At 33.6% G+C, this 12,491-nt stretch overlaps 1 protein-coding gene across 1 annotated transcript; it reads right to left on the bottom strand.

Moving 5' to 3' along the window:
- Positions 1–1,072: 1,072 nt before the first annotated feature.
- LOC145730463 (uncharacterized) lies at positions 1,073–6,551 on the bottom strand. Its single transcript, XM_081981678.1, has 17 exons — positions 6,393–6,551; positions 6,220–6,337; positions 6,034–6,160; positions 5,846–5,967; positions 5,600–5,784; positions 5,359–5,543; positions 4,783–4,964; positions 4,501–4,673; positions 3,654–3,672; positions 3,269–3,420; positions 3,093–3,210; positions 2,919–3,033; positions 2,720–2,841; positions 2,471–2,658; positions 2,230–2,414; positions 1,660–1,841; positions 1,073–1,550 (listed from the first exon to the last, which is right to left on the bottom strand). The coding sequence occupies exons 1-17, from the start codon at positions 6,533–6,535 to the stop codon at positions 1,341–1,343; spliced, it is 2,526 nt and encodes an 841-aa protein (XP_081837804.1). The 5' UTR covers positions 6,536–6,551; the 3' UTR covers positions 1,073–1,340.
- Between the last annotated feature and the right edge of the window lie 5,940 nt (positions 6,552–12,491).

Here is a 12,491-nt window from a genome sequence, read left to right as displayed (position 1 = left end):
TGAGGCTTAGTTTTCTACACTGCCTTGAAGTCTGATTTGCAAAAAAATTGATTTAGTGCGACAACAATCCGTCTATAACTTATGGTTTAGAACAAATGTTCGAAATGTCATCTATCAATTGTAATTATAAGTCCATATAGGCAGTATTTGCGAAAAGCTGGCTGCTTTTTTTGACCAATCACAAACTACCCACTGTGCTGTGATTTACGCAAATACTGCGTAAATATATGTGGACACTTTCAGATTCAAACAACTTACTAATTTCAGGTTGAACCAGTTCACAATAGCAGGACTCTTGCATTCAATAAAGAAACATATTTTATAATAACTATACAGGAAAATGTATGCTTTCTAAGATACAAAGAAAAGTTTAATTTTTTAGTACATTTTTACACAATTAACAATTAAATTTCATTAGATTTTGTAATACCCAACTTAAAAAAAGTTGTCCAAAAATTAAGTCCAACGTAAACGGCGTCCAGGACCAATCCGATTAAGGGTAGTAAAGAAGTATTCAGGCCCAGACGCAGCCCTCATTAATTAAACTGAGATTGCCTTTCCCGCAACACTTGACACGTTTTCGGTCGCCCTCTTAATTAACGTATACGTTGTAGTTTGCCGGTTCGTTCTTTTTTCTTCAACTTTCCCCAAAGAGCCCAATTTGCTACTCCACCGTTAAACAAGAGCATAATCAATAATTCTTTCCAACATATTAATCAAACTACTTTTGATCCAGTTCTTACGTAATAAACGAGGAGGAGGATATCAAAATAAGCTGAAGTTATAGAAATTCACTATGGTAACATGGGGTGCTGCTGAAAACGATTTACAGATTTAACGCAAATATTTTAGTGTCTTTTTAGTGTTCGAGATAAAATTTAGCATTTTTTTATATGGCCATCATTAAAGTGCGCTTTTGTAAGGCTCAGTTTTATTGAGCCAATAAGGCACTGCCGGCATTAAAAAGGCGGCAAGTATACAACATCTTTCTTTTATGTCTGCAAATTTGATTTTTAGCACTCGGGAGTGAGGAAAAAGAGTAAAAGTATTTTTCTTAAAAAAAAGCTTAGAATATGCAAAAAAAGTGTATATAATAAATTATTAATTATTACATACATTTTAAATTTCTAATTATGGTAGTCTATAATACAAATATAGTACTTTTTCTACGACTCTCAGAACAACTCTAACAGTGGTAGAAAAAAGTATTTAACATGCCAACAGCTGAATAGTTGCACTACAACTGGCTCAATAGGTCATTTCCAGTATTATGAAAAATTCATTAATGAAACAAACATAAACTAACGAAAAGAATTATACAATTTTTGTAAATAATGCTCCTATGTGAGTGTCTTTCTGTGAGGCTCTTCGGTGGAATGTTTCAGTGTTGCAAACCCTATTCTGCGATGACCAACATCAAACTCGACGTAGTAGTTCCTAATAAAGATATTGCCTAATATCCAGTGTGGTTCACCTAGAAGATCTTCATTCCAAGGCAAAAAACCAGTAAAACAAAATGGATCTTCTTCTTCATTGTCAATGTCATTCCCCTAAAAAATGTTTTCACCTTTTTAAAGGAGGAATGTTTTCTGTTACCGACTAGAACTTGCAATCTTAACACCGATTCTAACGTGGTCAAATTAGTTGATATAAACTTACATCTAGAATGTAGTCTGATCCATCCAGTCTAATAGTATATTCTCCAAAATCAAAATTAAATATTGGTGCAGTTTTTCTTCTATCACAATCTATAATACTGACACCATCTACTTCTTGTACTGATCCAAGAGCCGAATTGATCAGCGCAACTTCCTCTGCAGGGCCCACGATAAGTGTAGTTCCTAAGATATTACAGATAAGTTTCATTTATAGGAAAAACAAAATAGTATTTACAAGCAGTATCATAAAAAATTGCACACACTTTAGTTGGAACTGATGTATCTAAAGGCTCAGAGGTTAGTTATAGGTGGTTTGGTATACGAAGTTCTGGCGAATTTAAGGGCAGTCAATGGATAGTTTTTGCAATAGTCAATGAATTAAAAGAATGTAAACGTAGCACCAAAAAAGATCAAAACACTTTGTCACCTGCATGAGTAATGGCTCTCATAAAAATGTGATATACAATGACCACCCAATAACTTTGATATTATTGATCATTGACTGTTTTAGAAACGCTATTTTACAAACCATATTCAGAATTCAATTAGTCTCAAAAAAATGACAACTTACCGGTATCAATGATAGCCTTACAGCCTTCATCACATAAATGATTTGATCCAAATGTGATACCGTACAAATCAATCATCCAATGATCTTTTGGTTTTGTTATATTTGAATAAAACAATTGACCTTCATATTTGGTTGAATCTGAACCTCCAAGCAACAATTCCCTTTCTGTACGTCCCAAGTCATTTCTAAAATATCCTGTATTTAGTACAAAACTGCCAACAGTTGAAAAGATTTATTTTACTTAAAAGTGTAGAAGCTGAAAACGGGTTTTTCGATAATCTGTTGTCGAAGCATGTTGCGAAACAATGGAATAATACTATAATTGGAAATACGGCAATATCCTAGACCTAAAATACTAAAATACTTTGGAATCCCTTTTATTATGGTAGCTTCCACAAAAGTTTGTCGTTCCACGATAGCTGTACCGATCTAATTTCATATATTTTATGGTAATATAAAGTGTTTGTCTCCTACTAGGTAAATTACTTACTCCTACGTTATCTGACGATATGATTCCCGCCGTAAACCCACTGCCATAAGCAATAGAGTAAGATGTGTCATTTTTTACGTAGGTTTGAGATGCTGTTGAATTATAATAATTGTCCCGGAACACTGAAATTGTTCTTAAGGTAAAAGTAGCATTTCAAATTAAACTAAAATGTATAAAAACAAGAGCATTAAACACTTACAGCAATCTACATTGCATTCTACACTGGGCACCCACAGCTCATCCGCTCCAGTATCAAACAGTACTTTAAACTTTTGAGGCGGAGTACCAATGGATATTTCACCAACAAATTCTCCCTTTAAGATGAGAGAAAGGTCAGTAGACAACAATCTAGGGAACGTTAGCACCCACTCACCCCTAAGTAAGTGCCTAAAGGTTCTTTCAAACCATTTTTATACCTATGCGTGATATCTCTTATATGGTGATGTAGGTGTTTCCGATTGTGTGGTTTGTGTTCTCCTTTATGACGAATCCTACAAATAATTATTTTTTTAATAAAATATTCAGTTTTGTATTATGTGCATCACTTACTGAATAACGTCACATGCTATTAAGGTTAGAATTGAGGTTATGGATAGGAACACCCCAAATAGTTTAAGATAATACATTTTGATAAATAAGAGAGATAATGCTAAATGTGCAACGTTTTCGCGTGTACTAGGGGAGCTAACCATCGGGTTTTTCTATAGTTTCTATGATGAATTTATCTTAAGATATCCTAATCTTAGATTAGTTTGTGTGCATAACGAGTAATCGTGAATTTCAAAGTTCTGGAGTGAAAAAAATATTTTTTTGGCTTTGGATTAGAACAAATCCGTAATAGTGACAAACCATCCTTTTATGAGAAGACTTCCCTTGAGAAACTTTTTAAATACCCAAATAATAGTCTCTTTATGTGATTAGTTTTAGTTTGTACTATCGGTAATTGCGGTAAACTGCGTTTGAAATTGATTAATGTTTTATACCTAAATTTGCGTTTTAGTAAGTTCGACCAAAAAGAAATGACAATGCAACCAGCAGTTATTAAAATTTTAATACATTTTTTTATTTTTATATTGTCAGAAGTATGACGTCGTTTTATTTAGATTTTATGTTAATAAATGTGTACAAAATGGCTGTAGTTGAAACTTTGGACCTTTTAAATTGAATCTGTATCATTTGGTTCGACAACTTAATAGTATATTGTTCAAGATGAAGTTGTAAATCATCGAGTGAGTTAGCCATTACATGCGAGTAGAATACTATACTTTTTCCACAACTTTTTATGACAAGTATTCACAACGAAAGAAAATAACACGTCGAGTTGTCACACACAAATTAAAATATGATCTGCTGATCAGGATGAATCCATCACTTGCTATTGTTTGGTTTGGTACCAGACAATTTCACGGCTATTTCAAAAACTAAAACTAAGTGAAATCACATAACAATGTAATAGAAAGTTAAATCAAGGTTTATTTGACAAGTAATTTTGACAATATACAAGGTAATTTCGACAAATGAAGTAGCAAACGTTAAATACAAAACATTTACGTTACTCACGGGTAGGTAATGGGTGTTATTATCTATTAAAAAATAGTGAATAATATATTACTAAACAGTCGAACAAAAAAGAATTTACCATGTCAACAGAGGAATAGTTGCACTACAACTGACTTTATAGATCATTATTATTATATTAATATACATGCAGTCAGGAAAAGTATTATAGAAATTTTGTCGGACTTTCTGTCACGTTTTTAACAAATGGCTTCTCTGTGGACTATTTCAATGTTGCAAATCCTATTCTGCGATGACCAACATCAAACTCGACGTAGTAGTTCCTAATGAAGATGTTGCCTAATATCCAGTGTGGTTCACCTAGAAGATCTTCATTCAAAGGCAAAAAACCAGTAAAACAAAATGGATCTTCTTCTTCATTGTCAATGTCATTCCCCTAAAAAATGTTTTCACCTTTTTAAAGGAGGAATGTTTTCTGTTACCGACTAGAACTTGCAATCTTAACACCGATTCTAACGTGGTCAAATTAGTTGATATAAACTTACATCTAGAATGTAGTCTGATCCATCCAGTCTAATAGTATATTCTCCAAAATCAAAATTAAATATTGGTGCAGTTTTTCTTCTATCACAATCTATAATACTGACACCATCTACTTCTTGTACTGATCCAAGAGCCGAATTGATCAGCGCAACTTCCTCTGCAGGGCCCACGATAAGTGTAGTTCCTAAGATATTACAGATAAGTTTCATTTATAGGAAAAACAAAATAGTATTTACAAGCAGTATCATAAAAAATTGCACACACTTTAGTTGGAACTGATGTATTTAAAGGCTCAGAGGTTAGTTATAGGTGGTTTGGTATACGAAGTTCTGGCGAATTTAAGGGCAGTCAATAGTTTTTGCAATAGTCAATAAATTAAAAGAATGTTAACGTAGCACCAAAAAAAATTAAAACACTTTGTCACCTGCATGAGTAATGGCTCTCATAAAAATGTGATATACAATGACCACCCAATAACTTTGATATTATTGATCATTGACTGTTTTAGAAACGCTATTTTACAAACCATATTCAGAATTCAATTAGTCTCAAATAAATTTAAAAAAATTACAACTTACCGGTATCAATGAGAGCCTTACAGCTTTCATCACATACATGATTTGATCCAAATGTGATACCGTACAAATCAATCATCCAATGATCTTTTGGTTTTGTTATATTTGAATAAAACAATTGACCTTCATATTTGGTTGAATCTGAACCTCCAAGCAACAATTCCCCTTCAGTACCTCCCAAGTCATTTCTAAAATATCCTGTATTTAGTACAAAACTGCCAACAGTTGAAAAGATGTATTTTACTTTATAGTGTAGAAGCTGAAAACGGGTTTTTCGATAATATGTTGTCGAAGCATGTTGCGAAACAATGGAATAATACTATAATTGGAAATACGGCGATATCCTAGACCTAAAATACCATATCCTGAAATCCCTTTTATTATGGTAGCTTCCACAAAAGTTTGTCGTTCCACGATAGCTGTACCGATCTAATTTCATAGATTTTATGGTAATATAAAGTGTCTGTCTCCTACTAGGTAAATTACTTACTCCTACGTTATCTGATGATATGATTCCCGCCGTAGACCCACTGCCATAACCAATAAAGTAAGATGTGTCATTTTTTACGTAGGTTTGAGATGCTGTTGAATTATAATAATTGTCCCGGAACACTGAAGGTAAAAGTAGCTTTTCAAATTAAACTAAAATGTATAAAAACAAGAGCATTAAACACTTACAGCAATCTATCGAGATCCAGAGATCGCATTCTACACTGGGCACCCACAGCGAATACGATCCAGTATCAAACAGTACTTTAAACTTTTGAGGCGGAGTACCAATGGTTATTTCACCAACAAATTCTCCCTTTAAGATGAGAGAAAGGTCAATAGACAACAATCTAGGAAAAGCTAAAACCCACTCACCCCAAAGTAAGTACCTAAAGGTTGTTTCAAACCATTCTTATACCTATGCGTAAGATCTTTTATATGGTTATGTAGGTGTTTCCGATTGTGTGGTTTGTGTTTTCTTTTATGGTGAATCCTACGAATAGTTTTTCAAATTAAATAATTAGTTTTGTATTAAGTGCATCACTTACTGAACGACGTCACATGCTATTAAGGTTAGAACTAAGGTTATGGATAGAAACACCCCAAATACTTTAAGATAATACATTTTGATAAGTAAGAGAGATAATGTAAAATGTGCGACGGTTTCGCGTATACTAAGAGAGCTAACCATCGGGGTTTTTATTATAATAAGTCTGCCTAATAATTATCGTAAGATATCCTAATCTTAGATTAATTGATGTGTTCAGAGTTTTGGAGTGAAAAAATTCGTTTTTTGAGTTTGGAAGAGAACAAAGTGTTTTTGTGTGAGTAGTTTTAGTTTGTACTATGGAAAGAGTAAAATGTTGTGACGTAACAATGGAATAAAAAGATAAATGTTTTGAACGTGACAAATCAAAAAGCCAATCTCATATTCAAGACAAGCATATATATATATTTTTCTATTCTATTGTTACGTCATCCCATTCTATTTTGATTTTTGCCATACTTAAGAACAATCCAGATAATCATATAGAATTGGAAATCTTTTTGATCTGGTACTATTTGACGATTTGAAGTAGGTAACAATAGTTATTAACGTTTCAAGAAATGTAAATATACGTAGAACTAGTCCGGGAATTGTTCATAAAGTTCATATAGGAGTGGTGAAATCAAAACTGGCCATGGGAAACCCGTGAATTCAGATAAGATTCTGGCCAAAGTTTGAGATTCGACGCAAAACTTGAGAAACCAGCTCTAGGGCGTAAAGTCATTGTTTTTGCCATGGAAAAAAACATTAAAAAGCCATTTGTGCGTAAAATAATTAATAATTCATAATTCAAGTGTCAAATGAGTGATGCAGGTGTTTTTTCTATAAATGGAAATGAATACAATCTTTTATTGTTATCCTTATCAGAGATGCGTTTAATATACGATTTTGAGTTATTCACCAAACCCAGTAATAAAATATTATGGCAAGTGACTCGAACAACTTTCCAATAATTACGTAGAAATAATAAAATATGTTGTTGTTCTTTGTCTGAGTATCTTAAAGTATATTCATACATATAATAATAAACTTAATTATACCTTTTTGTTATAGAGAAATTTATACAACACTGGGCAACAAAGCAATAAACAGGTACGCGGTTTTGAATGTGGCGTTTACTTGTTTGTTTGTCGCATCCAAATCTGTCTATAGCATTGTCGCGTCATCTTATTTTTGTATAAGTTTCCCTATATGTCCGGAAAGTACTAAACTTTCCTCAGACTGTACTTTGTTTAGAGAAAACTAAATATTGAGAAATTGGGTGAAAGAAGGGGATTTTCCAGAATTAGTGTGTAAGCTATGCTAGTGCGGGATATTAACGTACTAAGTTGGAATGATGATGAAGGGAGATGTGGTATGTTATCTCCTGTAAGAGAATTAGATATATTATATGATGATCTTTGCCATGTGGAGAAAATTTGAAAGATTGAGAAGGCTTTGAAATTAGCTTCAGGAGATAAAAAAATAAAAAATCTGCTGGGCACGAGAGGATAGAAAAAGTGTATGTTACTTTTACGTATGGCAGATAGTATGACAACAAATGCAATATGACCGTGTGGGTGGAGGAACACACTAGGGTGAAATTAGAAAAATAATGGATGCTGAATACTGTACAACCTGTATAATTACCTCAGTACCAAGAAGGTGAAACTGGAAATTCAGACAAACGCAGTTGGGGTAAACTGCGTTTGAAATTGGGAACAAAATTTAAATAAAAGATAAAAAAACGGTAAAAGTACGTGGGTTAAAAAAAAATGATGATAAATGATGATGATTAAAAATTTAAGTTTCACTTAACAGGAAAATAAATAATCGGGGGCAATACCAGATTTAGCTGGATAAATTTTATGCTTGTTTTAGAACACTTTCTTTTTGGTAACTGCACCAAACCTGTTGTAACCAAACTACGAGAGCGTAGCTCGATTGATTTTGCCAAACAGGTCGAGTTTTGTACCATAAAGAAAGTATGAGAAGACAAGCGGAAATATTATCCTGCTCAAAATCTGAGTTCGAATGGTATTTGATAAGACAATTCTATGAACATAATCAATAATATAATAAGACTGGGACTTCCTTGTACTGGCAGAATCCATTTTTCTGGTTATTTTTGAGTTTCTGCTGTAGAACTGTATCCGAAGCGAGCCATAACCAGAACAATATCTACTTAAAAATCTCACGGTGAGACATTGCAACAGTAGAAGTGTAGTAAAAATCCGTGGAAATAATGAAATCAACAACACAATTTATAAGATTTTTTTATTAAATTGCAAACAGCCTTCTTTCCTTATTAGCCGAGCAAACCATGTTTTGATACGTATATTTTCAACATGAGTGGAATTATCAGAATACCATTTTCGCCTTGATTACTTTTCAGTATCCAAAAATTATCATTTATTTGGAAAAGCCTATCTTTAATAGATATCGCTTTATCTTGGCAATATAACCGTAGGTTATTTTATACATGACGTAGAAAAAATATTACGAAATATTAAGTATGATTGTGTGTATTATCAAAGATTGCAGAAATGAAAGAAACTCCTAAATCTAGGGAGTCTTTTTCGCTTTGATTAATTGGTATAAATTGCCGTCGAGCGTAAACTGAAGCCAAGTCGTCTAATTTAATAATCGTCAGACAAAAATCATGAACCGTTAAGGAATCCGATGATTTCATAGGATGTCGAGCAGAAATTGTGACAAACAAAAATATAAATTAAGTTAATTCGTCCCTGACGGGGGTGAATAAGGGCAAAAATCCAACCCTTTTCATTGTTTCAATTTACGAGTCATTTAAGAATGAGACGTTACGAAAATTTAGGCCGATCGTTTTTCGCTAGTTTCATTTTCATAGCGGTTAATTCCATTATCGTAATTCCAACCGAAATAGGATGGTATAAAGTGTAAAAACTCTTTAAGTTTAGGTTATGTATGCCATAACGTAGAAATACAAAATAGAATGGCGAAGAGGAAAAACCACCCCTCGCTTGACCTAATAATTTCAGATCTGTCTTGTGCAGTGGCTTTCTGGCATTCCCATAACTATAAATTCCTGCTTCGGTCCCGCCCGCCAGGAATATTCGAATTTTGATTCCGAAAAAAAAAATGTTTTCATAGCGATTTCGAAGGGTTTTATTGCAATCGAATTCCTTTAAAGATTGACGATTATTATTTGCCAAACGATAATAAAAATGTATTTATTCTATTTATGGTAGACATGCATTATGATTATGAGATTAATTTGAGTTTAATGTTTTGTAACGTTCTACGTATAATTTACTACGTAGAATTATGATTTTTATTAAACAATAGATTGAATAAAGGATAAAAAAATGATTTGTCATCTTTTATTTGATTTCTAACAATAATTGTAATATGAAGGTTTTAAGTGATTTTTGATTGAGTGTTTCACACAACGATATAAAAAAACTCTGGGTTTTGATGGATGTGTTTCTCACAGTTGTCAGTAAGTTCATCTACTCTTAATCAGATTGCTTCTTAGATATTTAACAGACATGGGCCACAACAATACAGCATATACCAATACGTTAAAACAAATACTCAAGTGAAAGAAAAAACGCACGAAAAATATATAAAAACTAGAAGTTTACTACATATAAGAGCTATTATTTGAACTTATATGAACCTGGACGTTAAGAATTGAATAAACTTTAGGACTTTTAGGACATTAGAAAAATATAATCTAATCATAATTTAGTAAATAATAAGTAACTAATAAGTTGAGGGACTGAAATATCCACTCTAAACCATTACATAGTGTACCATTTCATCTAAGTAAGGTTAAGGACAATAATGATAAATAATGATCTTTGTTCACCTATTTCATAAAACATGAATTCTACCCTACTCACCTTTGTCATTTGTCATTTAAATTGATTTCTGAACAGGAAGAGTGAAAATCAAATACTACAGGAATAGATTATATCACTTATAACACACTAATATTTAGCTTGGACTTTATAGTTAAACACATATGTAAGTTGGTATTGGTAGGTGTGGATGGTGACAGTTCTACTGCGATCTGATTAGATCTATTTTACCCCATCTTCTTCTGCTATCTCAAGGTTTTCTGGTTCATAGCAGCCCCTCAAGATGGGGTCTATTCGAGGTATTTGTTCTACAGTCAGCTGGTATAATCCCAGTGTGTTCAGTCTTCTGTGATGGTTCATATCTCTGGATCTTCTCCTTAGAATCTGCAGGTTCTGTCCTCTTCTAGACATAGTTTCCTTTTGTGATCTCGGCAATTTCCCGTTAGAAATCCCGTTATTGCTTTGAGACTAATTTTGCTGAGGTTAATCAGTGTCTTCAATCTTGCTCGGTTAATATTACCGAAGAGATTCTCGGCTTGCCTCAGTCCTGGAAGTCTTTGCCAGTGCGTTGCTCTTTTTTAGTGCCAGAGTATCTGCTTGTTTATTCTACTCCGACGTGCTCCGGAACCCAGAGGAGGGTTACCTTGTTGTTTCTTTCCAGATCATTTCCTAGGCATTTCAAAACCATCTTTAAGTTAAGCAGGACGCGACGGGGAGTTGTTATATTGAAAAATTTGAACGCAGAGTAAGGGAGAAATATAAAAAAGTAGATAAACAGACTGGAACGTTCTCTATCTTAAAAAGAAATGTTGCAAAAATAAGGTTTTTTGTATTGGCTTTGACCTCTGACCAGTCAAGCAAGTCGATTAAGGAATAAAGCGTCTAACTGCTAGAGGTAGAAGTCACAAGAAGAGCTTCGCCTTCTAAAATTAATTATCCAATTATTGAGAAGACGTGAGCAGGGGACACACTTGTTCTGCTCCGGCGATTTTATCTAGGGACCGAATTTGTCACTGATGCGATATTAATTTTCGGGGAAACCGAATTATAGTCCTCGTCGTATCTTCCCTGTCTTTATGCCCCATGATTTCTAATTGCGAAACATTTATGTTTACTTCAGGAAATACTGCGAGTTGGTGGAACTGCTATACGCTTTTGTGTAACCCCATAAATTGCCAACTCGACTCTGCAACATTTCGGATTCAATTATTATGACAAAAAGGGCTGCAGCGAAGCGAAGTGGTTTCAAACCGATTTTGATTTCCTTCCTTAAAATCCATCTCTGCTTCCCCAGTAATCCGCCTATTACGAAAATATTCCCCGAACCTAATAAGTGGATTATAGTCACATATGGTCTTACTCAAAATCCCGGCAACGTATCGCAGAAATAATATTGGTGCAGCTATCTGCTCGACAATCCCGGTGAATAAAAATTTCGAACGTGCCCTTTGGCAAAATACTGGGGATTAAGGCGTGTTTAGACTGCGAAAACAAATTACTCCCAGAAACCACGTAGCTGTGATTACCTTGGACTCTGATCGACTTTATTTGCGACCTTTTACGAACCAGAGGATTAAGAAGTAACTAGATTCTTTGCTCAATTGTCTTGATAGGTACGTACCTGAATTTTCAGTTACACTTGGAATTTCAAGTAAGTTCTTTTAGATTCAGTTGTATGTCTGTAAAATGTTGAGAAGTCTTGAACGAGTATAAACCACACCATAATACGGAAATATTTTTTTATGGTTAATGAAAGTATATGACAAGAATCTAGAAAAAAATTAAATTAGCATCATTATGACCTAAAGGGCAAAAGTTTAAAAAATCAATGTGTTACGTATTATAGAAGCCTGGATTTGGATGTCTTCTTCTTCTTCTTCAGCCCTCCTTTGTCCACTCCTGAACGTAGACCTCTTTCATCCGCTTCCATGCATTTCTGTCTTGTGCTGTTTGATACGCTCTGATTTTGTCTCTTAGACTGATTCCAAGCATGGCGCGCTCAAGCAAAATTGCTTTTGCAATTTTGCAAGAGCAATGGATTTAGATGTAATAATTAAAATAATTTAAGTTTATTAATATTGAAAGTACGTCGTAAGATAAACGAAATTCTAATTTAAACTTTGATTTCCTGTATATCGAGCACAAATTACTGAGACATGCTATACATCCTGCAATATTTGTTTCGCTCATACAAACTGCAGTTTACATTTTTGCAACGCACTTTCCAGATACTTGGCTGTGAAAGTCAAATCGTACAAACAAAAAACACATTTACA

Source organism: Ips typographus, linkage group LG6, assembly GCF_016097725.1.
Source record: "Ips typographus isolate SLU linkage group LG6, UJ_Ityp_2.0, whole genome shotgun sequence".
Taxonomy (NCBI): domain Eukaryota; kingdom Metazoa; phylum Arthropoda; class Insecta; order Coleoptera; family Curculionidae; genus Ips; species Ips typographus.
This window is presented reverse-complemented; position numbering and strand designations above follow the sequence as displayed.

Coding starts and splice junctions, on each gene's coding strand:
- LOC145730463 (XM_081981678.1), bottom strand. CDS start 6,535: ATGGTTAGCTCTCTTAGTATACGCGAAACCGTCGCACATTTTACATTA. Junction 3,211..3,268: donor ATAGCATGTGACGTTATTCA/GTAAGTGATGCA, acceptor AATTATTTGTAG/GATTCGTCATAAAGGAGAAC. Junction 3,034..3,092: donor CTTTAGGCACTTACTTAGGG/GTGAGTGGGTGC, acceptor CTCATCTTAAAG/GGAGAATTTGTTGGTGAAAT.